Raw genomic sequence first — 27,913 nt, 5'->3', positions numbered from 1 at the left:
CTCCCAGTATCATCACTTGCAAATGAGCTGTGACAGAGGATCATTGACGGAGTGAAGTGATCAGACAGAGGCAGATGAATGATTTATGTCCGGGCTGTATGAGTAAGTGCCGTTTCCAACGTCAAGTGAAGCGGCTGTGGTGAGACAGATCAGTCATCTCCGGGCCCGTACTTCAGCTTCTCCTCCTGTAACCCAGCAACGGTGCAGGAAACCCCACAACTATCAATATGTTATAGAGAGGAAGTGTATGCATTTGTGTGTGTTTGTGTTGTAAACCTCTGCTTATTTTGGTGCTGTTATTGAGCTAAGAGGATGAAACAGAGGGGGGGGGGGGGGGGTGTTAAGGAGATTTTGGCCGGTCTTCACTCTCTGACCCACCAACCTTTTTTCTTTATCTGTTGATGGCTACCAACCAAAGAGAAACCAACTCTACCTTTAACTGTGTTTCTGTGACCGGATGCTTGTGTTGGTCAGTTTATAGCAGAGGACACGGACGCCTGGTGCAGTGTGACGCTCCACCACTGTTTTACAGCCTGTGTCGTCATTCCTCCGAGGTTTTATTCCCCGGTGGAAACGATAGATAGCACTTGTTATATGCCTTCGTGTCCTATTGGAATTATTCACACTGGGTTTCACCCGACACTACTGACACTGTGTGTGTGTGTGTGTGTGTGTGTGTGTGTGTGTGTGTGTGTGTGTGTGTGTGTGCGTGTGCGTGTGTGTCAGTACCACTAGATATGTGTTGTCCTCCTCCAGTGCAGTAAAGCTCATAAAAAGTGACTCTTCGTCTCCTGGTCTGCTGGAGATGTGGAGGATTTATGATGGAGTGAGTGAGAAAGAAAGGCAAGAAGAGAGATGGAGGGAAGGAACAGAGAGTGGGAGGGAGCGAAAGCAAGAGAGAGAGGGAGAGAAAAGGAATGGAGAGCTAATGAGTTAGAGAGGACAACGGACTGAGTGGGAGGTGGGGAAGGGGAGAAGGATGGAAATGAAAACGAGGGGAATGGACACAGAGGGAGCAGAGGACAGTTTTGCGAGCGGGGCCCATGTGGCACAGTCTGTTTGTCCTCCTGTATCCATCTGTCCGTCCCCGAGGGCCAGTCCGTTACCTCCCATCACTTCAGGTTCCCTGACCCCCGACTCCATCCTCTCAAATGACTAGGTAAATGACGAAGAGTGAGGGAGAAGGAATCACATACGTCTCCTTCCTCAGCAGAAACGCTCATGGGAAATACACACTCACACAGACATGTGCGCACACACACAGCAGACCTCAGTCATGCGTGTATGATTTAGCGCAGCACACAGCGCCGTATGGGCGACTATATACTCTCCTCCTCCTCGTTCTCCACCTCTTTATGTCTCTCTGGCTGTTCGCTTTCTAGTGCGTCCTATCTCTCTCTCGCTCTCTCTCTCTCTCTCTCTCTCTCTCTCTCTCTCTCTCTCTCTCTCTCTCTCTCACTCTCTCTCTCTCGCTCTCGCTCTCGCTCTCGCTCACCCTTCCTCACTCACCCTCTCCCAGTTAGTGAGTGTGTAAAAGTGTGTGTGTTCTTGTGTGCATGTGCCAGAGAGCTCATTCTGTTCCGACTCCAGGCAGAAGATGGTAAGTACTGTCTTTCCTCCTGCATTGCCGAGAGGTTGTTTACAGGTTCTGTGTGTGACTGTGTGTGTTTGTGTGTGCGTGTGTGTGTGTGTGTGTGCGTGCACATTTGTGTGCCTGTGTTTTAATAAGCGAAGGGTTTTGTATTATTAGCTGAGTGGGCATGGGGGTGGATGTATTGCGTTTGCAGTGTGTGTTTTGTAAATATAATTTGTGGTCCTCCATGCATATTTGTGCATGTGTGCTGCTGCTGCTGATGTTGACGATGCCTGAAGGAGGAACGCTGACAGGCCGGGGATGAGTTCAGGGGGTAGGAGGGTGAGTAATGTAGCGATGGGACTGTGGACTGAAACTATAGCAGGGTTGTTGGGTATGATGAGGAGGAAGATGATGAAGGGGCTCATGTGCCTGGTACTGTTTCTGTGGTGTTAGGCGGTGGGGGACATGGTTACATAAAAAGGCAAAGAAGGGAGGTTGAGAATGAGCAGGCAAGACAGCGAAGGAGTCTCACAGGTCTCCTCAGTGTTAAAGCCAAGCAAGCACAGTCACCTTCTCAGAAACAGAAGCCCCTACTCGTTTAGCTGCTGCTTTCATCCTCCTGAAAATTCATGCAAGGAGCAGGATAAGAAAACCCCTCAGTCCTGGCGCCTCTTGCTGTTATACCTCGTGCCCCGAGTTATCATGTGCTTCCCCCCTGCAGCACATACTGTAAATGGAAATGAGGCAATATGGATGAAGAAGCGCCTGGCTTCAAAATCCATGATGGCTTAACACGGGTCACGAGGAGAGGCAGTGGGGAATCGATGCATCTGTGGATGATGACTCCACCGATAGTTAAATGCCAGGTACAGAGATAGATTTGCAGCTTTATCGATGTTATGTTGCACACGGGTTCTTACAGAATTGATCTGTGCAGGTCCGCTAATGTCTTCTTGTGCCTTTTTATGTCCCGGTTGTTAATTCCTGCTATTTTACAGAAACAATAAAGCATCGATACAGTTTCATGTCAACACAGGCCGATGGAACATCCAATCCCAAAAATCGAATTACATTTCGATTCAGTTCACCAGGATGTACTCAGTAGGCTGCACTACAGCCAGTTAGCTTAGCTTAGCACAAAGACTGGAAAAAAGAGGAAAGTGGTAGCGTGACTCTTTTATACAAAGCTAACAAAATCCATCGAAAGCTCAATAATTAACCTCTTATATCTTATTTCATTTGAAAATGTAAGATGTAACAATTATTTGATCAAAATGTCTTAAAAAGGCTTGACTTGTGTTATATATTTTGTTGACGTCACCTCTTGATGATTCTCGCCTGAGTCGCCAGTTTGTTCCACTACAATCAGGAAAAAATATATATTCTTGAAAAACAAGCTTTGGGGCATTAGAGGGACTAAAATATTCCTCTTGTACTGTCAGATTTTTCCATTACTTTACTTTTGAAGACAACAAGATCTTGAGGTTCTACAGAGAATGATTTCACAAGGAGTTTTTTTCTTTTGATATCTTCTTAGTCCAATCTTTACGTGGCCTCGGGGGGAAATTGAAACATGCACGTGAAGGTGGAGCATACTTCCTCGTCTCTGTTAACAAGAGAGACGGCAGCTTTCAATAACCGGATGGAAGAGGCCGCGTGATATTAATTTAGCTGTGAAGAATGAGTCGATACCCGGTTAAATCTCAGGTGCAGGAGGGACGGCTGAGAGACGCGAGTCATATAGAGAGCGGGATGTATTTTAATGTGTGTGAAATACTGTTGCAGGGACCATGAAAGTAGCTGCAGGCAGATGGAAAGTGCTCTTTTGTCTCTGATTAATGTACACACATTCAGCCCCCCCCCCATTCCCTTTCTTTGGCTCGTGCTACTCATGGACCATTTGGGTCAAATTGCTTTCGGCATTAAGTCAGAGTCAGTTCAGCTGAGTCCGGTGTGCTTGTTCATGTGTGCATAGAGCGTGGGTACGAGGTGGCGTTCTCATTCTTTCGTTATTAGGACATATGGATATCTTTAAGTGTAAATACACAAGTGTCAAAGAGCGTTTAAATGTGTTTCCAACTCAACACAAATGCATCATGGCCACGCGTCTGCATGTGTGAAGTTTGCGAACATCGTGTGCGATATCATATTTGACTCGAGTTACTCACGCCCACTGACTCTGACAGTTTGCCTTGAGGGCGCCGGAGAGAGAGAATGGAAAGACGACAAGAGAGCCGTGAATAGCAAGGCCGAGACAGAGAGAGAGAGAGACAAACAGGCGGACGGAAAGAAAGAGAGGGAGGAGAGAGGACAGACAGGAAATGAAAGGGAGTAAGAGGAATGGATGAGACTGTCTGACCAGCTGTACTGAACGTGCTCATCCACCATGTGATGAGAAGAACCAGGAGCTGGTGAGCCGCATAACACGCGGCCGTCAAATCAGCTGTGCTAGCTCTTATTCTCCGCCATGCTGGCAACTCACTCAATAGCTCATTAACTTCTAATAGGTGAAGACGTGGAGACGGCCATGGGAGGGCGGTGATGAATGGCCGGGGCCGGACCAGGGAGCGTGCAGCACATGCTCCTGGTCAGCTGCGGCTCCTGCTTGTTTGGCTCCTGCACGGTTGATTCATCCGCACCTTTATTTATTCCAGGGTGGGAGCAGCTTTTCTTTTTTAATAACCCACTGTTTTCAAAGCGTAAGCACAAAACTTAAAAATACGTTTATAGCACCGACATCACACAAGTTGAATTTGACAACTCGTCAGAATCCTGCACAGTCAGGCGCTGTGATATTATTCAAAATATGTTTACAGTTATAAAACTGAATCTGTGGTTCGGTTTAGATATGAGGGAAGTGTAATCCAATAACAAACCAGCAGTATCTTACACAGCTGTTTTTTTTATGTCAAAAGATATGTTGAAGAAACAGCTGTCTCTTAACTAACAGTTTGTATTTAAGGTCTGTTAATCTAAATGTCAAAAAAGGTCCTATCTCACATTGTTATTAAAAGATTTCCTGGATCTGAACCTTGTGTAGTTTGCTCCTGCAGTTTCAGTTTGTAGTCGCCTGTGGTTTCCTGCCGTTGTCCATTATCTGAGGAGCGGAGTTTGATGAGGGTAACTACTGTGAATCTGCACCGTTTCAATTAGGAGGGAGGGGACTTTAATCTCCTTGACAGCCCTGCTTTAAAAAAAGAGTTTATCAAATCATCTCAAATGTTATTGTTTCATGAGGAAAAGGTCGGGAATCGTCTGTGGATTTCAGTAATAATTCATCATGAGCTTGGTTGTCATGCCCGACATTATTTTGTTGGGAATAGATGTGATATTTTTTAAATAGATTTCACAGCGATGTGTCTTTTTTTTTTTGTTATTTTTTAGCTGGAAGGTTTTTCCACCAACAAACACCTCTGCCGGCGCAGATGGCCCTGTTTTTGTGGTGTTTTTGTTTTTTGAATCTTGACAAAACAAGCAGATGAAGGCGAAGCCGTGTGGAAGCTGTCAGGGGCCTCGCACGAAAACAGTGAAATGGCTGTAGGTGATAAACAAAAAATCCCAAATCCTGATCGACTCCAACGTTTTCCGTCCGTCAAAATGCAGAGAACTTCACGGGCAACCATCTTGTAGATAGAGGCACAAACATAACATCCTCCCGACCTTGTTAGCAGAGTTAATAAAAGTCTTTTAAGCGGTTTTGGGGGGGGCATTGTTTTTAAAGGGTCTTACCACAGCGTGAATGAAAACGTGTGACCCCAGTGGAGCAATAATAGGTGACACTATTGGGTGCTAAAAATAAATTATGTAGCATTTTTCTGGCTCATTTTTTATTTCCCGTGGGATTTGTGTCGTACAGTGTGTTGTGTTGCATGTCTCCTGTGAGCAATAGGAAGGGATGAATGGATATTGAGTTCTGGATCAATATTTGACGCCTGCATCGATCACAGGGCGTTCACGTACAGGAGTGTGTGTGGTTTGCATTATTTATCAGTTACAATCAATTTCGGATTTGTGGGACTTTTAAAACTACCAGAAAATATATAACGGTGTTGGACCTAGCATAGCAATGGCAGCACTGAACACACAGTAACATTTCTTACTTCTGTGAGTTCAAATATCCTGGGTATGAACGCCGCCATCTTGCATTTCGAGTCTGCGCAGTAGTGGTCAAGGGTCGGAGCCGCGGTATTGAGGTCCCGCCGATGCACGCGCTCGACCAATGGGAGTTCATTACTCATACTGCAGTCAGCCACCAGGTGGTGATCGAGACAGTAAACACGAGTATAAAACTGCCGGTTGTTTGTGATATTGAAGGTGACATCATGCGTGTTATTTTGAGGCAGGTCGTGTGTTGCATCTGCAGACAAACAGAAAAACACACGTGTAAGAAAGCGATGAATCAAATCAGTGAAAATTTGCTGTGTTTTCTTCATTAGTGTTTTTACACAGTATGCAATAAGGAGTGTGTGGTACAGATCATAAATGCAGTATGTCTCTATCCTGGAATAACATGAATGCATACACATGAGTGGAATAGTAGCATTGCAACCATTTATTCTGAAAGACACACTGAAATTTAAGCAAATATTTGTTGTGAAACCTTTTTTCCTATTGTTCTGATGGACAGTGAAACCCCATGCAACTCCTACCTGCTGTCCTTACCTGTCCTGTCCTGTCCTGACTTGTCCTGTCCTGTCCTGTCCTGTCCTGTCCTGTCCTGTCCTGTCCTGACCTGACCTGACCTGACCTGACCTGTCCTGTCCTGTCCATTATGCCCTTTGGCTGCCTTGGCCCATCCGAGACAGTCACACAGAGACCTGTCGCACCGACGTCCTCCTGAAAGACAGAGGGCGTTGTCCGCTCCAGCCGTCAGTCTCTGTGTGCCTCTGACAACCCCCCCGCCCCTCCACCTGCTCGACCCGGCTTTGGCTCCGTTAACCCCTCTTCTCTTCTCCCCTCCTCTCTCTCGTGGCAACAGGCGCGGCTCCCCTCCTGTTCATCCACCCTAAGCATTGCTGAGGTACTCCTGCATTTGTTCTAATGCACTGTTACGGCCGTCATCGTGCCATCGGTTTCTACCCCCCCCCCCCACTCACTTCCTGCCTGGCATGGTTGCTTTCCCCCTCCTCTCTTAACCCTTCTGCCTGCCACACTCCTGCTGTCTCTCTTGTTTTTTTACAATCCTTTCTGTCCCTCGTCTGTTTTTGTGTGGATGTCCTATTGTTGTGATTTTATTTTGTTGTTGTCTTGTAGTCAAATGTCCCGTTGCCCCTCGTTCTGGTCCAAGTTCTGTATCTAACCCTTTGCCTTGTTTCCGCACTCACACACCCCCCACAAAACAAACACACCTCCTCCTCCATCACTTGGCATATTCCTCAAACTGCATTTCAACCTCGGCGCTGAAGTTGAAAGATGCTTGAATTATGTATTTGAATGAAAGTGATATTGCTTGCACAAACAAAGTGCCTTTCTCTCCGTCTGTGTGCACACCTCAGTTCATTTAAAGGGGCCTCTCTCTCTCTCTCTCACACACACACACACACACACACACACACACACACACACACACACACACACACACACACACACAGGAGCTTGTGGTGCTGTCTATGTGCTGGAAGCCTTCACAGAGCTGCTGTGCTTGTTACTCTGGCCCAATGACTCTGAGCGATGGAGACACGGCCTCGGTGCAAGGGCATAGAATAGCGCTGACACTTGTCCAGTGGGATGTCGAAACCCATTGATTACTTGTAATTGTGTGGTAATGAAATCTGGAAAAAGAGTTTGGCAGCAGATTTTAAAAAAGCAATGTCTGACTCTTAGATACTAAAGATCTCAGGGATGCTTTAGAGATAATTGTTGCTTTGTTTTCTTAAATATAAAATACTCCAACAGAATCAAATCAATTACCTCTTTTCTAAAAAATTGAATTGCTCTTTTCTAAGCTTTAAGAAAACTAGTTCAGAAACAAATCGCTGTCATTGGATTACTTTCGTCTCATTACTTGTAACCTGCGTTAGAGTTGAAATTTTAGCTTATCATTGATATTTAGTTTTTTCCCATATAGCTACAATTGAATTACAGAAATTGTAAATATTCTGCACAGTAGGTTTTAGGTTATTTTATGTCTATAATTCAGGTTTACATGAATTATAGATGTATAATCTATAATTATATACATCCCTCCAACGTGACACACATCCCCCGTTGGTCAATGTGGCCAGAGAGAGGCCTCAGGTAGGGTCAGAGGTCAAGCACTCACTCTTAACTTTCACTTGAACACACACACACACACACACAATGATTGAGAAATGTGTCCACAGTAGCTGCGCTCGACTAGAACCGTTGGTTTCATCATCCATCTTTGGTTGTCTTGTGTTGGTGGTGGTTAGTGTTTTCCAGTGATTTGTTTGCCACATGCTTTTATTTTGAAATTTCCTTTCATAGGATAGCGGAATGTGCGTCAGCTTAGTACTGGCTTAGTTCTTGTATGTGTGTGTATGTGTGTGTCCGTGTTTTAGTGTGGAAAATGAGGAGACTGTGTGCAAATGTGTTTCACCACTAACTGAAATGTCATATTGATCAGGGTGGGTGTGCATTCTTGTTGGCTGCACAAGCGTGTGTGTGTGTGTGTGTGTGTGCGTGTGCGTGTGTGTGCGTGGCATGAAGGTGAGTGACTATCCTGTGGCTCCCCCCAGGCCTCACGGAGAGAATTCAGGGCTCACCTGGATGAGGTCATCACGCTCAAGTCAAGGTACTCTACCTTGGACCAGGTAAACCCGCTAATCTTCTACCAACCTCTTATTCTACCAGCATGCAGGCAACTGGCATCCCACATAGCACCTCACCACACGAGTGGCACGACACCAACTCACACAGCAGCAGGCAGAGAGGCAGCTCAGGGAGAGAGAGAGCATCCTGCTAAAGCATGTAGCACTGGAGCAGGTTAGATACCCTGGTCTTACTGCAGGTTCTTGTCTTTGTTGAATGTCAAAGAACAACACACACAGCATATGGATGCTTTGCTAAGCGACAGTTAGAGAAAAGGAAAAATCTAGAATCCAGAAAAGTGACAGTCTTAGGTGGGTGATATTACATATGTAGCCTTTATTAGACCCAGTTTAAAACTGGTATTAACATGCGGTCTCTGTCTGGATATCTTATCTGGATTAGAGAGAGAAACCCACAGCAACAGAGATTAATTACGGGTCACAAGCATCATAATGCTGCTCAGCGACCAAACTTGATGATTTAGCTAATGTTTTGTTGCTCCAAACAAATGTTGCAAGGTCACAAAACTCTGCCTTAAGCAAAATGTTCAGACAACCCATTCCACGGCTTAAAGACAAGGAATAGTTCTCATGAAGCAGCGTCACTTTTCTTGACTTTGGACTCATCGCTCATTTGCATATTGAAATCTGCTAACAAGCTAAATTGTACAGTCAATAAAACTGAGACCGGAAGAATGTTTATTAATACCAGCACTTGATGCAAAGGTCTGTGATCTGGTTTTATTATTATTATTATTATCCAGATACAGCAGATACAGATTATATGTTAATACTTGGCATAAATGGGGTGTTAGTCACAATAAAAACACACATGTTATACTTTCCCATAAAGCAGATTTCTGCAGGGGGAGATGTCTGTTGCATAAGACATTCTGAGCCAGGTTCAGAAGCAGCGTGGTGATACACGTGGCAACACGGGGGTGGGGGGGGGGGGTGAGAAAACAAAGTTACACAAAAATTTGGAGATTGTCGCGCCTCAGAAGTTGCCCTGTGTGTCACCATGTTTAGTGGACAGCAACATTTCCTCCCCATGGCCTCTCTCTCTCTCTCTCCAGCACCCATTCTGTCATCCATCACCCACCTGGACATATGATGTGATATGTGTATCAGTGGCTGGTGATATTGTGTTATTTTTTTATGCAAATGATGTGAATGTATTTGTGTGCATGTACCTGGTTTGGATTTGGGTATGTGTGTGTGTGTGTGTGTGTGTGTGTGTGTGTGTGTGTGTGTGTGTGTGTGTGTGTGTGTGTGTGTGTGTGTGTGTGTGTGTGTGTGTGTGTGTGTGTGTGTGTGTGTGTGTGTGTGTGTGTGTGTGTGTGTGTGTGTGTGGTGGTGGGATAACAGATGAGACTTTGGGAAGCCCATGGGAAGCTGTGAGTGCAGTGGAGAGCAGAGGTCTTTGCCGAAACACACACTCCTCCTCGCCGTTATGTCACTCGTTCTTTTTCCTGCTGCCGTCCCCCCCCCCCTCCCTCAGGCTCCTACCTTCACTCCCCAGGGAGGAAGACTCTGGATTGCCTCAGTGGCATTTTGTCCTGCCCTCTACCGCTCTGTCGCTATCACTCCAGCACTTTGTCGTCTGCTCCATCCCTTTCCCTTCCTCGCTCCGTCCCATGGGGTGAGGCAGTTGAGGCCAGTTGAAACAAGCCCCCCTGCCCCTGTCACAGCCCTCTCCTCCTCACGGCGGACAGATAAATCTCCCTCTTTTTTGCATAATTTGTCTGACGGCTCCTTTGTTTTGTGCTGAGCTCAGCACTGCGGCGGCAGCATCCCATCATTTCCTGGAGCGTCTCCTCAGCTCGCCCGTTATTGGCCCCATCGATTTCCCCCAGGGTGGCTCGCAGCCCCCCGGGCCACGTGCCTCGCTGACCTGGCCACACTCACTATTCTGTGTTCGTTCGCACCGCTGCCGCCACCGTATCCCCAGCCCATTGATCTTCCTGGCAGATCTCCATGACAACCCGTTGTCAGGCTGTTTCCGCGGTGACGATGGGGATGGCGTGTAGAGTGATTAGTGTTTCTGGCTTGGAGGCTTGTGTTTTTGGATGTTTGTGCGTGTGTGTGTGTGTGTGTGTGTGTGTGTGTGTGTGTGTGTGTGTGTGTGTGCATTCCTAGTATACAGCGACGTGCTGTTAAGACCAGTGAAGGGTTGTCAGGCCCGACTCCTCAGATCCACACACTCACACAGATGTCAAGAATAGCCTTCACTTCACTTTCTTTTATTTTTTAGCCTTCTTTATTTTCGCTTACTATGGGAGTTTCACCTGCTCTCCTTGTGTTTGTGTGTATGTGTTTACATTTGCATCTCTCACATGAGCCCATTCTTCTCTCTCACTTGGTCGGTCTCTCACCAGTAATGGGGGGGGGGGGGATTGCAGCGGAGGGTAGATTAGAAATGAGTGAGAGAGTGTTTGACAGTCTGCTTTTTTGCACACCCCCCCTTTTCCATACGTCTAAAAGCGCACCGTTCTGCTCCCGCACCCATTCTCCACATATACTCTCCTCACTTCCTAACACCCCCCCGCATAGCTTTTCCACTTTGTCTCTCCATCTCCATATGCAAACTGTCTCCCCCCCATGGCTCTCTGATGGTACGATCTTTTCTGCTGAGCCATTTTTTTTGCTATGTAGAGGTCTTGTTTTCCACCCGTGTCAGTCTGTCACTCCACACTGCATCAAGGTGTCCAGCTGTGTCTCAGTTTATGGTGACTGTGTATTTTTACTGCTTTAATCCCAGCTGCAGGACAGATTAGTGACACATTACCATACAGGAGTATGTGTGTAGCCTACTGGTTTAGGAAGTAGACAACTTGTGATTCTTGTGGTTTGTCTGTGTTTAAAGAAACCAGCTAAGTAGCGAGACTCTGATTTAATTGTTCTGCATTAATCGTGTCATTCTTTTAAATTTTAGATGTCCTCTGTAGTTAAGTTTTTACAAGGTACATCTTGTACGAACAATGTCCAAGCTGTCGATTGTTAGTTTTCATATGTGCTCTTCAATGTCTGCAAGTTTGATCTGTGTCTGTTTGCTGTAGCTGTATTTAGCTCCCTATTCCCCCCCTTTGTCTGTTTTCTTTCTTTTTTTTTACATCATACCTCTCTCTCTCGCTCTCTCTCTTCATATATATACATATATATATATATATATATATGAAGGGGCTGCAGTTGTGGCACAAATCTCCATCCAACCACAGCTGCCGCCATCATGTACATCCACTTGAAAATAGGCTTTGTAATATCAGCTGAGCTTGAAAATATAACACTGTCCGGTTAATTGAACAAATAGACATTTCTTAAACTAGGTCACAACAGCTAGATGCTACATAGCTAAAAATAAATCCATCAACTAGCATCCGAATCAAAGATTGTAGTTACATGGACGGCAAAATTTGCGCTACCAAGCCGATATAAATGAAATAAATTATGAATAACAGCTAAACACACAACAGAAAGATGGAGGATATAGGATAAATAAATATAAACCACAATATCCTGAATAAAAACGCAGCCATCTGTCGCATTTGGAGTTCCTGTCAATCCACGTGTTTGACCCTAATGTGTACTTTGACTTTTCAGTTCGGTCCATGTGCCATCTGCTAACATGGAGGAGGTGGGATTCATCACCTATACTGCTGCCAGCCACCAGGTTGCCTATAGTTTGCCAACCCCTAGTGGCCACCTCCAGTATTGCGAAATAAGCACTACTTCAATAAGCTTTAGGATTTAATGTGTCTGTCCTTGCATGGCCTAGAATAGCTTTGTCCGTGATCATGTAAAAGTGGTCGGCAGGTTCAGGGAAAGAGACAATGCAACACCAGTTGTTAAAATACATCCCAATACATTTATGACTGTGACATAAGTTGGAGGAGCAGTGTCTGAGCAGCCCATATAAAAACATGATCAAAACAACAACATCATATTTGCATTTAACAGTGATAATTAGCTGATTAAATGATTAGATAACATGATAAAAATGATCTCATCCCAAAATAAGTATAATGACGTCAATTTGTTGTTCCCTCAAGGGAAACCGATCTTGTAACAGTCATTAAAAATACACCAGAAGATATGTCATAGAGCACATAAATACATAAACTCACAGGGAATAATGAAAATAGACAAACTAGACCTCGAGGCAGGATGGAAAAAAATGAGATCAACAACCTTGCAACGTCAGAAATAAACTACTGAGGAGTCACTGACACAGAATTAATATTTGTATCTGAATTGTTCCAAGTTGTCAAAAGGTCTGTCTGTAAGTGATCAGCGGTTCATCATCACAGAACCTTCAACTCTTTTCTGTTCACCTCTCTCTCTCTCTCTCTGTCTATCTCAGTTCTCTCCTCACTGCTCTTCTCCCTCCTCCTGTCAGGGCTGCTTGTCGTATAGCGGATGCCTGTCTGTCCACTTGTCCTCTCGTCCATCCGTCCTCTCGTCTGTCTGTCTGTATGTCTTGTCCGTCCTGTCTTATGTGTCTGTTGGTGTTGTTGTTTGCCGGGACAGATGCACTGATGCCTGTGATTCGATGCTTTATCTCCACTAGCTCCAGTGTAGGTTGGAGGGGCTTAAAGATGATCGCAGGAGGACCTTCAGCTCTCGAGTAACTATCCCGCCCCCCCTTCCCCACCTTTGCCCTCTGCCCCCACCCTCCTCCGAGGAGCGCGCAAAACAAACGCCCCGCTCTGTGTCCCCACCCCACCCCCTCCTCCCCTCGCTTGCCTATAGCTTTCTCTCTCGCTGTCGCTCTCTCTCTCTCTCTCTCTCTCTCTCCCTCTCTCTCTTTGATTGTCTCTCTACCTTGTCTGTTGCCACCGGTCTCCTCGTTCTCAATCTGTCTGTCGCTCACTCTTGTCACTCTCTGTCCGGATTCTCCCTCTTCTCCGTCTCCCACGCACACTTTTTCCCGTCCCTCGTTGTTCAATATTTCTCTGTCCGTCTGTCTTTCTTGCTCTCCCTCCATCCGTCTGTCTATCTCTGTCTCCTGTCTCTCCGGTTTAACATGCTCTGCTTTCACTAGCTCTGTCTGGTGTGCTGGATGTCTGTTTCAGTAAAATGCCATCAGGCCGCTCCAGTGGTCTTTTATTGTTTCCGTTCTTTTTTCTCCCTGTTTTCCCTCCTTTCTGCTGTGTCTCGGCTCTGTAGTTTAGTGAAGTCTGTCCAGTCCGTGCATCCTGTCTTTGTTTCTTTTTCTTTTTTTTCGTTTCCGGGCTGTGGGACCACGTCATGCTGATCCTCATCCTCCCACCCACCCACCCTTTGTCTCTCTATCTGTCCAACTACCTGTCGTTTTCTATCTCTCTCTCTCTCTCTCTCTCTGTCCATCCCTTTCCGTTCCCACCATCCCACTCTCCCCCGCCCGCCCCACCTCCCATCTCCCACCCTCTCACCTTGGCTGTTTGGTGCCCAGTGGTGTCGCAGTATTAGCCTGTAGTTACGCTAGCGGTGAGGGAGGGGAGGAGAGAAGAAGGGGTGGGTGGGCGGGTGGGTAGAGAGACCTTCACCTTCACCATGGGTGCTTTGGTTCTCCATACACCACACACTGCCCACACCCAACTTATGTGATACCTCCAGGTTATTGAGATGTAGCAGGTCAAGAGAGGAAGGGAGGACTGTCAGAGCTCATAGGACACGTTGGGGCAAACGACCAATAAACGAGGAGGAGATTAGTTATGTCACAAGAGGGCGTCAGGAAGGCAAGAAGACAAACACCGCAGACTCGTGCCCAACTCACGTTTGGCCAATAGATGCACTTACTAAATAACTTTCCTGAATCTTTGCACCTTTGACTGCAAAATTCGGGCTCAAACCTTAACTTTGGCCTGTAATTTGTGTAGGTGTATAAAGAATAGTGATACGAGAATTCTGAGCCAAACATGTAGCCGATTAAACTGCAGCCTCTGATTCTCTTTTACTTATTCAGTGTCTCCCCGAGGCTGAGATTCCCAAAAGCATGTTCTCACTGTATCAAAACATCTCCCTCACACGGACATGTTGAAACTGTTGTCGAGCAATTCAACATCAACACACATCACCGTCATGTTAGCTATCGTGATTAAAACATGTTCAGCAGGAGGTTGGTAGTTTCTAATGGCAGTGACCAGATGAAAAAGACCACTGATATGTCCATGTACCACCTGCTGGCTACATTGCTAGTATGTATGTTATGATCAAGACACATCTGGTTAAATGTGTGGCTCAAAATCAAGAATATCTCCAGCCTGAGAAAAAAAATGTTGCTTTCCCTTTGTAAAGTTTAAATGGCAGTGGCGCTTCACAGTCAAAGTTTGACTGATTGTTAACAGCAGAGAGATGACAAGGAACGTGGAGCAAGACGGGGAAACAACATGCAACAAAGCTCCTCGACCGGAATCTAATTGGTGGATGTCTGAACCCCTGAAGGCCTCCAGGACACCATGTTTTCCTCTACACCTTCTGCAGAAACATGACAAATCGTACTGTACATGATTAGTAAGGAGTATGGAACTGTGACACTGCGACTGTAGAAGAAGTTTGACTAAAACCACTCCCACCCTGACAGGGAGGTTTATGGGAAATGCGGCCATTACTTTGAGAAACAATGTGAGATTACCTCTAACCGTCTCCATTGTGCTTTTTCATTTGTTTTTCATTGTTATACTGAACATTGGCACATTTTGATCTCCATTCAGTCACGGTGGACTTCACCGGGCTGTGATCTGAAGATGGTTTTGGGAAACTCAGCCCAGTTTGAACCCACCCTGCTCTCCTCCCTTCCTCGCCATAGATTAGACGTAGTTAAGCGCCATAGTGCAGCGTCAGCGATTCCCACAGAAGCCCCAGTGTTCTGCACCACATCTGAACAGCCACTATCTTTACTCGACACGACATTTCCACTACATTTGATGTTACAGCACAGTTAATACATCTGTTATGACCTTGTGATACGATATTGTCACTCTGTATGTTGTTGCCTTTGTCCGTAAATATATATATATTCATATATATATACATATTTATACATATTCAAATGCTTTAATCTAATTGTAGTGTAACATGTCAATGCATTTATCAGTGTGAGTACCACCTGCGTACAGTAAGTGATGATAACTTTAATGCAGGAGATGCAGCCATCTCCCAACAGCAGGACAAAGTGCGCAGTGTAGTGTGACACGGCTCTTGCCAGGGCTTTCTGACTGTTGCATAAACAGCTTGTCAAAAGAGCAGCCTGGATTCCTCTCAAATCACCACTGCCTCTGCTTTCTCTCTCTTCGCCCTTTGTCTTTCGCTCCCAATCGCTCCCTCCATCTCCAGGTGCAGTCACGATGCAGCAGCAAAGAAAATATCCTAAGATCAAGTGAGTACTAAGCTCCCGATTCAAAGGCGCTCTGCTCCGTGTGTCGCAGCCGCGCGTCGCCAAGTGTGCTCTCAAACACGTAGGAATAGATTTTTAAATGAGCATGGGATGCGACAATGCGAGCATGGTTTCTGTATGTGTGTGTGTGTGTGTGTGTGTGTGTGGGGCTGCTGTGTTGTGTTTGCACGCCCGTGTGTGTGTGTGTGTGTGATGTTTTGCCAGAGGTTGTTAAGCCTCATGTTAAGCATCAGAATATGCTGTTGAAGCGTAAGTGTATGTTTAAAGGAGAGAAATTGGGTCAAGGGAAAAATCAAAGCACGGTGCCTTTCTCTTCGCTGTGAGGCAGAGAGGCAGTGGGAGAGCGAGGCAGGGAGCGATAAGGGGAGAGAGAGAGAGAGAGAGCAGATTACACATTAGTTACACCTTGCTTTGTTCCTTTTACCTTTGGAATTATTAGAGAGGTATTATTAAACCAACATGGCTGCTATCGGATGCCTCTATCATGCAGCTGGGTTCCACAGCTTCTGCAAACTAACAGGACTATTTCCTGCCTCTTCATGGTGTTCAAATTGTATTATTACACGTATATGTTCACCAGAAATAAGTCACGTTAATCCAGTTTATATTAATGTGGAAACACAGGAGATTACATATGTTTATTTATGTCTAATGTGCATGTGTCCTGGGTTTTTTAATTTGCCCTTTGCTGCAACCCAGAATGCTCAGATCATCTTAACAGATTTTTCTTTCTTGTGGCTCTTGGGCTAAAAGGAAAATTCTTAAAATACAGTTTTTTTTTTTTGTCTCCAGATAGTTGAGTGCTTTAGTTTTCCTGCCTTTGGTGCCACATGTTTGAGTCCCAGCAGATTTCTTTCTCCTCTCCCTCCTCTTTGCTGTCTTCCTCTCAACTTTTAAACCGTCTAAATTAAGAATTAAAATGCTAAAATTGGTGAGTGGCCTGCCCCAACTCCAGGATGCAAGGATGCACTTTATAAAAACAGCTATTTGTGTGATTTATATAAAATTATTTTGTGTTGTATGTAGATTTTTTATGACAGTGTGTATAATGTGTCGTGTCTTCTCAGGTCACAGTGCAGTGGACATCACCAAGGTGGCCCGAAGGCACCGCATGTCCCCCTTCCCCCTCACCTCCATGGACAAGGCCTTCATCACTGTGCTGGAGATGACCGCCGTCCTGGGCACTGAGATCATTAACTACAGAGGTGAGCAGGACAGATGTTTGCTTTCCCCTTTAAACTGTCGAGCCGGCCGAGCAAACAACAGAACGCCGGAGGAGAAGATCCCCTCCTCACTCACACCCACGTAAATGTCCCAAATTTGTCAATCTTGCCCCTTGACATCTTCCCATTACACCTGCTGACATCAGCGGCTGAGCTCATCGGGATGTTGACGTATTGCACCTTTCAGATCGATGCAGCGACATGCGCTCGCTAAGTTCACATGACGGCGTTTAAACACTCTCTGTCTGCAGCGGGACACTTTACTGAATCAGCAGCCTCTGTCTGCAGTCCGCAAACAGTCAGAGCACACACACACAAATACACACACACACACACACCTTTCTTGGCTTTAACCACCCGTGCATGCATGTAGCTCACAGACTAGACAGACTCTGTAAAGTTTCAGGAAAATGTCCGAAGTTCAGGTCATAAAGCAGCTTAAGACTTTACATGTTTAAGTTGAGGGTTGATTATTTTCGTCAGAGAAGTTATTTTAGCACCTGAGGGTCTTGTCATCCTTCGGGCCTCAGCACCAGTGGAGGGAGACACAGCACCAGGCTCTGGGCCAGAGGAGAAAAAGACGCAATAAAAAACACACAATCTGTAATTCATCTTTGAAGACGAGGCAGCAAGTACTGGGGGCAATAATGGCCTGTGGTGCACATGACTTCTAGATCAATGGTGGGAGAAGGAGCACTCTTTCTTTTGCCAAGTGTAAAGGGATGTTTCATGTTCTTGGAAAGAGGGAGTCAGTTTCCGGGGTTTGAAGGAGGACAGAAGAAGAAGGGAATAAATATTCAGGCGGATAAGAGATGCAGCAGCTCCCCTGCTGGATCATGACAGACCTGCAGGTGTGTGTATGAAGAGTGCACTGCGGGTTAGTTAATGTATAGGCTTTATTTCTAATATTCTACTTTTTTTTTTATTTAACTCCCATTTAAGTTATTGCCAGAAAACGTACACAGTCACTCACATTCAAGACTTACCTTTTCTCTGACTTTTGAAAGACTAATAGAATATTTATATAAGAAATGCTGTCAACTTAGAAAAAAAACAAGATGTAAGGATCGGACGAGAGCACATGAGTCTTCCTCTGCTGCTGAGATGTATTATTTACAGTAGATCGTAATGACTGTCCCCTAATAAGCTGATGTGTGTGTGTGTGTGTGTGTGTGTGTGTGTGTGTGTGTGTGTGTATATACATGTTTTGTTTTTTCATTTTTCGATATCAAAGCTTAGATCTTTATATTAACACCCACATAATCACAGCAGAAGAAATGCTATCACAGAGATGCTATATATAGCCACATGGCAGCTTATGGTATTTTAATGCCGGGATTTTTCTCCCCCACCCACTCTCTTCTTTTCTTTCATTCCTTTCCTGTCTTTACTTTCTCTGACTGGTTGTATCTCTGCAGAATCTAGCTGAAATAGAAAAGGAGAGAGAGTGTGTGTGTGTGTGTGTAGTGGTCAAGTTGTGAGTCTTACAGAGAGGTCCTGTCCAAGCTTCTCCTCCTCATTTGATAACCATGTTCTTCTTCTTCTTCTTCTTCTTCTTCTTTTTCTTCTTCTCCTCCCGCAGATGGGATGGGTCGAGTCCTGGCTCAGGACGTTTATGCCAAAGACAACCTGCCACCCTTCCCTGCCTCTGTCAAGGATGGTTACGCTGTGAGAGGTAAGTTTCGCCGATTATGGCCGATGATGTAAAACACACTCCTCTCCTCTTCTCTATCTCTCTTGACGTCTTAATGTCCCTCCGCTGCAGATCAGTTCAATATTTTCATTGCAGTCAGGTTTGCTGAAACTGAAGAATCATCGTGTTGATTCTGAACTCTGATTTTTAACTCTGCATTACTGCACCTATTATCCACAAAGTCACTGCTGTCCTTTCTTAGGAGGAAGTTTGAGAGTGGAACCAGGCCAGTGTGTCTTTCTTCCTGCTCAAGTGATCTGACTGTCCCACTTAGACATGAACAGGACACTGGGGCAGTGGAGAACAGCCTCAGGAACAATGGGAGGGCTTCTTCTGCCAGGGCAAAGTGGAGGAAGAGTGACGCACTGCACTGTGGGAAAGAGACGGGGCTCTGATCTGCCTCCAGGTGGAGACGAGTAACAAGAGATAAAGTTCTGAAACTGCTTTGGGGTTTACCTTTGTTCGGAAAGACGAGTTTCGTCCCAATGTCTGTGATAACTCCTCGGAGCGTTTTGTTTTCTTGGTGAGGGCTGAAGCGAGGTTGGTTGTCTGGGAGTCCTGGAGCGCAGCGAGCGGCCTGTTAACCTGGAGAGCAGGGTGGCAGCTTGTTGGCTCCAGGCGGCTCAAAAGCTCTTGCATATAACATCTGCTGTTGGCTCTGGCTGATGGAGTAGGAGGAGAAGAACACCACGTCTCTCTGGAGTTTCTCCATATGTCCTGAGGGCCTGGCGCCTGCTGAGGCAAGTGTGCAGATCTCAGAGATTTGAGAGCCGAGACCGTGGGTGTGGAGGGAGCGGATAACCTTTTGCCTTCAACAGAAATAGTTACATCCACCTTTCTCGCTCACTGGGAGTTAGAGGAAAAACTCAAAAGCTGAATGAACTTTGTTTAGGCTATTAAATGGGTATTAGGTAGTCCTGAGGTTAAAGCTGCAGGTCTGGTAACGCAAAGTTTCCTCTAGTGAAAGCAACGGAGGATTTGAGTGATTTGCGTCACCAGCCTGTCCGGCCCTTAGCCCTTCCTCCCCTCAGCAACAGAGCTACAGTTGGACGTGATGAGAAAGTTTTAATGCCCTTGTGTTTTTTAACATGTGCACCGTTAACTTTAAATTTTTAGATTCTTCAGAGTTTTCACAGGATCTATAAAAAGTCTTAAATTTAACTTTACTATTACTTTCTATACTTACATTTATAGGTGTAAGCATTGAACATTTTGAAGCCTTCGTTACTCTGGCATAAAAAGGACGCATTTGTCCGCAGCATTCGAAGGAGCCTCAGTCGTCTTCTCCTACTTGCTCATTCTGTAATGAACTGAAATGAAATGACACACTCCTACACACACACACGTTTTCACACAGGTGTAATGTTATTGAATCTTTCTGCTATTTCAGCGGCTGACGGCCCAGGCGACCGCTTCATCATCGGAGAGTCCCAAGCTGGAGAGCAGGTTCGGACCCGCTCTGACACACAAGCTGTCTCTCGCTCACAAAATAGACACGGACACAGTCACTTGATAGAAAATAAACCGCTTTACTTTTGTCCTTCACCTCGTGCCTTGACCAGCTGTAATGAAAAGCCCTTTGCCCCAAAGCAGGACGAGAAAGTCCAAGCGCTGCCAAAGTATAAAACAGATTAGAACTGTGAGACGAGAGGAGGCTACAGAGATTTATCGACTGCCCTGACCTCTCGTCTTCAACAAAATCAACACACATGCAAATACACACTCGATACACACACCGTGTGCAGATCTTTATATTCTGTCACTGTTGCTCTGTGCTCTTATGAGTTTGGGGAACTTAAGTTGAGTCCATTACTTCAGTTCAATTATTCACTTTACATTAGTCTCAATGACTCTATATAAAGCTGGACGACATGACAGCTCCCCAAAAGTGAAGCCAATTCAACTTGATCGCCTCCTGGTGGCTGGCTGCAGGATAGGTCATAAACCTTGCCACCTGCACGTTAGTAGATGGGACATGGACCAAACTTAAAAGTCAAGGTACAAATTTGAAACGATATATTTGTTCTGTTTCCCCGTACAGCCCACTCACACAGTGATGCCTGGTCAGGTGATGAGGGTGACGACAGGCGCCCCTATCCCCTGCGGGGCCGACGCCGTCGTCCAGGTGGAAGACACCGAGCTCCTCCGTGAATCTGAAGACGTAAGTGTGACACTTCCCCCAACGTATACAGAACTTAACCAAAACAGGCAACAGCAGCAGAAAATGGCTTCTGTTGGTTTAGAATTTTACAGTGAGTGAGTTTAACCCAGAGATGAATGGGACGCATGATAAATCTGGATCTGTTCACAGTTGTGGATCTGACAGCTTGTTTGTGTTTCAGGGCACAGAGGAGCTGGAGGTACGAATCCTAGTACAGGCTCGTCCAGGGCAGGACATCAGGTAAATGTCCCCTTGTGCATGTGAGGGTTATAGGCTAATAAGAAATACTGCGGATTTGGTTTACATCTCATTCTAAGCAACATCAAACTCATAGAAGTTACAGTGTGGAAATGTAGGTGCAATTTAAAACATTTGAATTAGCAGGATTTAATTGGGTTCATCTCTCCGCAGGCCTATAGGTCATGACATCAAGCGTGGGGAGTGTGTGCTGGCTAAGGGCACCCACATGGGCCCGTCCGAAATCGGCCTCCTGGCCACTGTCGGAGTCACAGAGGTGGAGGTGCAGAAATTCCCTGTGGTGGCCGTCATGTCCACAGGAAACGAGGTGAGGGTCACCATAACAACTTTATATTCATTTTGGAAACTGTGCCCCATGTGGTCAAATACAGCTACTGCAAATTATTACCTGCGCCAAGGAGGTTTAGGTTTTGTCTGCGTTTGAAACCATCACATCATTCATATTTATGCACCTTGACACCAGAACAACCCACGAACTGAGTGTTCATCTGTTTCATGTATGATTTAACTTAAACGTGTTTATCTGTGAACGGGTGTTTTCTTTTTCTGTGTGACTGATGAGTAGTTTATATACATGGGGTGTGTAACCTTCATGGAAATCCTCCCCGGACTCTGAATATCCATAACACCTTGTTGTCAGTGCTGTACAGATATATTTAATGTATAGATAAATCAGCCACGGGTCCGTTACATCATGGCCACTTGCAAAACTACCAAGGTTTGTCCTCGTGTCCCCTTATTAAAACTGTATGGTACAAATTATGATGCAGGCCGATACTGTTGTTGTGTTTTGTCATGAAATTGACCAAATAAAGATCATTTAAATACATTTAAAAGGAGGAACACGTTAGAGTGAGTTACCTTAAAGCATAGCAAAGTACCAAAAGGGTAAGGGATGAAAAGCGTTTTGAATAAAAAATGTATTACAACAGTCATATTAAGTTTAAGAATATTTCAGCAAACTATCGTAACCCTCTTCATGAAGGTATATTATTTGCATTTTAGCCATTTTCCATATTGAATATTTGTATCAATTTATCATTGTGTATCTCAGATTGTAAAATCACATGAAAAGACATTTCCAAACTAGTTTTTAATTGAGAGATGATGGAACCGAACATAATGACGAAAGCCACAAAAAGAGAGGACTCAACGAGGCCTCCAGAGAGTCATGTGACAAAAATAAAACACTGCTATCGGTCTCCTTAGGGCCCTGACTCATTTTTAAAGTATTGCATCATAATTGAAGATGTGCCGTGCGAGTGTAAAAGGCCAGAGAATGGGTATGTTACCGAGAGGCAACGCTGCACCGTGGAGGATTAGACGGGTCTGATGAAACTGAGGAAAATGATATACAGGACATATTTAGCCGTGTGGTTGAATGGACAACTGTGCAAGGTGAACTCCGCCTCTCACATCATGTCAGCTATAGTTTTCAGTCTATATATATATTATTGATTGGTTGATTGGTTTATAGTTATTTAGTTTACAATTACGTAAAAAACACAATAAAGGACTAAATACGTTGTAAAAGCTTTTTTCACACCCATGTCGATAATCAAACAAACAATCAGACTTATAATAACCTTCTTGGCGGAGGTATGATATTGTGGTTGTTTGATATTTTTAAAATGAGTAACGTCTTTGGCAATCACTGACTGTATTGGCCTGTTTTCCAGAAACAGGATAAACAGTAATACTGTGATAGTGAACTGAGGATGTTGGCAAACAAACAACTTGTCTTCCAGCTAAACATTTATTTCTTTGCCTTCACCTGTTTCCTCTCCCACCTGCAGAGATAGTTTCTGAATAATGTTTAAAGCCGGATCTGGTTTTCACCGTCATGAAAATGATTGAATGTTTCTTATGTGTCATATTTCTGCTTGTGTTGTCCTGGCAGCTGTTGAACCCAGAAGATGACCTTCATCCTGGGAAGATCAGGGACAGCAATCGCTCCACCCTGCTGGCCACCATCCAGGAGCACGGCTACCCCACTATCAATCTGGGCATCGTGGGAGACAAGTACGCCTCCGCATTCAGCCGCTAACAGAAATTACTTCAGCCATAAGCATACTTTCCAAACCAATTTATCACACACACAATAACACAATATGATGTTCATCGTCTTCCTCTACTTCCCTTCATTAGAGCAAGTGATTAATATCTGTGTGTGTGTGTGTGTGTGTTTGTGTGTGTGTGCCCATGTGTGTGTGTGTGCCCCACAGCCCCGATGACCTTCTCAACGCTCTGAATGAAGGCATCAGCCGCGCTGATGTCATCATCACCTCAGGAGGAGTGTCCATGGGCGAGAAGGTATGTGACAGAAGAAGAGTGCACACGTTCAGTCGTGGCATTGTGTTTTACTGACACCTTGTGGCGGGTGTACTAATGGCAGCCTGTGTTTGACAGTAAATAATGATGAAACACAGACACTGATAAATCACTAGTTGGCTGGAATTTATGACTTATTTTTATTTACAAAGGATTAAGTGATGAAGTTCCCACATGAAAAAGTATTATTTGTTCATTCTTAGAGTTTTTTTCTTTTTTGAGATATTTCCTCTGGCTTTTTATTCCTTTATCATTAGACAGGACTGTTTTTAGCTTGAAAGTGGGAGAGAGTGGGGAAGAGGTCCAGCAAAGGTCTGGTTTGTTAAATCTGGCTGTATATCTGAGGTTTCTTTATGCAATTGTCTGTAATGTCTGTTTCAGGACTACCTTAAACAGGTGCTGGATATCGATCTTCATGCTCAGATCCACTTTGGACGTGTTTTCATGAAACCAGGGTAAGAAAAGGAGTCCGATTTATTCTAATGTGACTTTTCACAACGGGCGAGTGAAAAAGAACGAGTTAGAGAAAACTAAAATGATCGGTGTGAATGTCAGATGTACATTTAAAGTAGGGTTGCACAATATAGACAATAAGAAATAGGAATTGAAGTAAGAATGTGTGAAAGATTTAATATCATGATTGAAATCTAAACTATTATATGTTTTGTGTTTTTCTTCAGTCTCCCAACAACCTTTGCCACCTTGGACATAGACGGTGCTCGCAAACTAATCTTTGCCCTCCCAGGTAGTGTGTGAAGTTGAGAGAAAGAGCGATTCACCCAAACGCTTCTGAGGAGATGTTACTCATATATTTTCCCCTCCTCTCTCTCCCCCGCTCTCTCTCTCTCTGCCCGTCTGTCCTAGGAAACCCCGTGTCCGCTGTTGTCACCTGTAATCTTTTTGTCATCCCTGCCTTAAGGAAGATGCAGGGCATTTTGGACCCTAGGCCCACCATCATCAAAGCGAGGGTAGGACGTACAGGGCACGGCCGGGGAATCCGGACGTACTGGCCCAAAGACACAGAAAAATCCAAGCTCATTACGTTTCAAAGTACTGGTGGTCATCAGTTTATCAGTGGTCTTGTTCAGACCTGGTATAAACATCCCTCCTGAGAGATGCGATCATGAGCGGACAGCGTTAAGTTCGTCTGTTCAAACCTGGTATTAAAATGCACCCTGAATGTATCTCTTGTCCCGCTCTATATAGAAATAGACACGTACGTCATTTGTGGTATTGTTTTAAGGTGACAATGTTTGTGTGTGTGTCTGCGAGAGTGAGAGAGAGAGAGAGAGAGAGATAGAGAGCGGAGTCAGGAGGTCAGTGTATTATTGTGATATTGTGGCAGTGACCACAAACGCATAAGAATCCATTCATCGTGAAACTGCAGCAGCTCAGAGGACATCAGCTGAGTAGGCGATCCTTCAAAAGTGGGCCAGGATGCATTTGTGTTCACTCAGCGGAATGAATGTGGACACATGCGTCCTAGACCACCTCCCAATGTGGTCTGAGTGATCGGATCTCAGGGTGCAGTTGGGTGCGTTCAGACTTGTACTTAGAGCTGACCACTTGACGGATGTTAATACCAGGTCTGAACGAGGGTCGTTATTCAGTTGATTATTCGTCCTTGATCAAGTGGAGAAAGGCAGAAAGACGAGTCTCTACTTGCAAAATGATCTGTTATCTTCCCGTATGAGAACGTCTGAGTGCAGGTGTAACAAACCGCAGCACAGAGCAAATATAAATCATCAGAATATTTACCTCCATCTATTATCTATATCGCTTATCCTCTGAGGGTCGCAGGAGGAGCTGGATCCGATCCCAGCAGACATTGCAAGCGTATCGCAGGGCTGATAATCACACTCACATTCACATCCATGGTCAATTTCAGAGTCTCCAATCAACTTCACCCCAGTCTGCATGTCTTGTTATCGGGGATGAAGCCTGAGAACCTGGGGAAAACCCGCCACAGACACGGGGAGAACATGCAAACTCCACACAGAAAGTTATATTAGTCTCAGAGCGTAACATTGCAATCCATTGCATCTTAACTCCTGATTTTATACTATTTTCATCATCCGCGTGATACATATTAATGACCAGCGGGTTTTGGCCTGACTTAGCAGCGGAGGCAATCGCAGCCCACACTGACCCGGAGGCCGGCTCCCAGGTCATGAATATTCATAATGGCGGAGCAGGAGAAATCATAATAATGTCATACATACTCTGCAGACGTAGCACGTGTCCCCGAGTAGCATCATCAAGCGAAGAGGTCTGGTCCCCTGCCATCACGGGTGCCATCCAGAGTGCTGTGCTACATCACTTGCCGTTATAAAGCAGTTAGAAATCAACTTGAATGCATTACTGCCACTTAGTGGTGGGACTGATGGCCTCAAAGCACAGACGCAGCCAGATAATTTCCCTCAGCAGATGGCATCAGACCCAGGTCAAGCAGTATTCTGTAAAAAGACCTTCATGTCTGCCAGCAAAGTTGGAAGAGCTCTCCGCTTCTCGCTGTTCACCTTTTTTTGACTTTTTGCCGATTATTATATATAGTTTAAGAACATAAATAGCAGAGATTGGGTTGGTAGATCACCTTCAACCCAGTTAATTTTGGGGGGTGATGATCCAGACCTGAGGTTTAACTTGATATATCCACATAATTAGCCTTGTATGTTTTGTTCCAGTTGTCTTGTGATGTGAAGCTGGACCCTCGCCCTGAATACCACCGCTGCATTCTGACATGGCATCACCAGGAACCTCTGCCATGGGCACAGAGCACAGGTACAGACATCTCTCTCTCTCAAGCCGGGAATACAGGGAAAAAAGAAATAAAAAGTAGGTAGATAGGGTCATTTTTTCCATAAAATTCTCAAAATATACACATTCACTTCTTTCCTGACCCATAACACATCGTTCCACCAAGTTCTGTGCTAATCTGTCCTGTAGGTTTTGTGTAATCTTGCTAAACGACAAACAAATGCATAACCTCACTGACGGAGCAAATAAAGTAGAGTCATTAAACCTGTCACTCTAATTCATTGCATATGAGCACTTGATCAAATAGAAAACCTTCTAAATTCCTGTCTTGGTTCTGAGCACTGGTGTAAAGAGTTGTGTCCCCTCTGTGTGTCCCCCCCCCCCCCCCCCCCCCCCCCCCTCTGCTGCAGGGAACCAGGTGAGCAGCAGACTGATGAGTATGCGCAGTGCTAACGGGCTCCTGATGCTACCTCCGAAAACAGAGCAATACGTGGAGCTGCACAAGGGAGAGGTGGTCGACGTCATGGTCATCGGCCGGCTATGATGTCATCACGGAGGGACGGAGAGTCGGCATCATATAGCGAGGGTTGGAATGGGTGGTTCACGGTGCATGTCCACATATCATTGACTATTCTGTAATATGCAACGGCACAGCTAGTTTTTATTGATTTGGATAACGTTGAGGTATAGTCAACATCTTGATCACAACCTAGATACATATGAAAAAATTAATTTAAAAAGATTATAGTATTTCAAACAAAGAAAATATAACTTTTAATGAAAAAATCAAATTATAAAAAGAGATTTATTCTGTAATATATTATTATGATTATTATTATTATTATTATCATTATTCTTCTTATTATCATTATTATATTAAGGCAACTTTGTTCCTTTCATTGCAATTGCTTTGTGTGTTCAATGCTAGACCTTATCTATAGCAGTAGCATTTTAATAGACAGCTGTAGGTGCCTGCCAGGACAAAAAAAGAAAATTATTATTTTCTCATCTTAGGTGGAAAAAAAATAATCAGTTTTTTGAAAATGAAGAAAACATTGAGGAAGACTCCAGATTTCCCATGGTGCTCAGCAAAGAGGAAGAGGGGGCACATCAGGGCCACTTCCTCTTTTGAGCACCCGTCAAGGTGACACTTCTGTTTTTCTCTCATTAGTATGCATCATAATGGCTTCACAAAGAGCTTTGCTTGTTGTTTATCTTGTGAGTCTTGTTTATGTGCGCAGTGCCAAATGCCTGGGCAGGGAAGGTGATGTTGGGAGAGGGAGATGGGGGGGGGCACGCCCCAGTCTGCCCAGACCCTGAAGCTTCCTTATATTCACGGTGACCGGGTGTAAACTCCGCCCCAGACCCCCCCAGGGGCGAGCGGAACCTGGGAAAAATAATCTTTTATTTGATCAACTATTTAATGAAATAAAAAAAAGAAAGAAAAGAAACAGCTTCTTTAAGTGCTGACAGCCTTTTTAACCAACTTCACAAAAAATGTACAGAAAAAAAATAAGAACCATATTGTACAGATATATGTGACCAGCACTCCTAAGGAAATTATTAAGCAATGAGGAGACATTGAACAACGCTGTACTATAACATTTTCTGTAATGAAATGAAACTGATGAAAGAGACTAAGATAATAAAAATCCTTGATGATTATGTAAAAAAAAGTTCTTGTTGGGTTTCCTTTTTTAATAAAACTATATCTCAAAACAAAGCCGTGATTTTTTCTTCTTTGGTGTAAAACGTTTTGTGTGGCGCTG

General features: G+C 44.8%; 1 protein-coding gene across 13 annotated transcripts in view; it reads left to right on the top strand.

Annotated features, from left to right (window-relative positions):
• gphnb (gephyrin b) overlaps positions 1–27,867 on the top strand; it is a 76,921-nt gene extending 49,054 nt beyond the window's left edge. Inside the window, exons 9-25 of one of the 13 annotated variants that reach the window (XM_034579703.1) lie at positions 6,555–6,596; positions 8,275–8,349; positions 12,914–12,970; positions 15,661–15,703; positions 16,789–16,926; positions 18,527–18,619; positions 20,028–20,083; positions 20,679–20,798; positions 20,980–21,038; positions 21,210–21,363; positions 22,957–23,078; positions 23,282–23,369; positions 23,769–23,842; positions 24,068–24,135; positions 24,252–24,355; positions 26,072–26,226; positions 26,555–27,867. In XM_034579703.1, the coding sequence (XP_034435594.1) occupies positions 6,555–6,596; positions 8,275–8,349; positions 12,914–12,970; positions 15,661–15,703; positions 16,789–16,926; positions 18,527–18,619; positions 20,028–20,083; positions 20,679–20,798; positions 20,980–21,038; positions 21,210–21,363; positions 22,957–23,078; positions 23,282–23,369; positions 23,769–23,842; positions 24,068–24,135; positions 24,252–24,355; positions 26,072–26,226; positions 26,555–26,597 (1,491 nt within the window). In that variant the 3' untranslated portion in view covers positions 26,598–27,867. Of the gene's footprint in view, positions 1–6,554; positions 6,597–8,274; positions 8,350–12,913; positions 12,971–15,660; positions 15,704–16,788; positions 16,927–18,526; positions 18,620–20,027; positions 20,084–20,678; positions 20,799–20,979; positions 21,039–21,209; positions 21,364–22,956; positions 23,079–23,281; positions 23,370–23,768; positions 23,843–24,067; positions 24,136–24,251; positions 24,356–26,071; positions 26,227–26,554 lie in introns of those variants that run through there. The other 12 variants (XM_034579702.1, XM_034579701.1, XM_034579704.1 and 9 more) reach the window with 12 other exon arrangements.
• Positions 27,868–27,913: the final 46 nt, after the last annotated feature.

The sequence above is a fragment of the Hippoglossus hippoglossus genome, chromosome 24, assembly GCF_009819705.1.
Source record: "Hippoglossus hippoglossus isolate fHipHip1 chromosome 24, fHipHip1.pri, whole genome shotgun sequence".
Lineage (NCBI taxonomy): Eukaryota > Metazoa > Chordata > Actinopteri > Pleuronectiformes > Pleuronectidae > Hippoglossus > Hippoglossus hippoglossus.
This window is presented reverse-complemented; position numbering and strand designations above follow the sequence as displayed.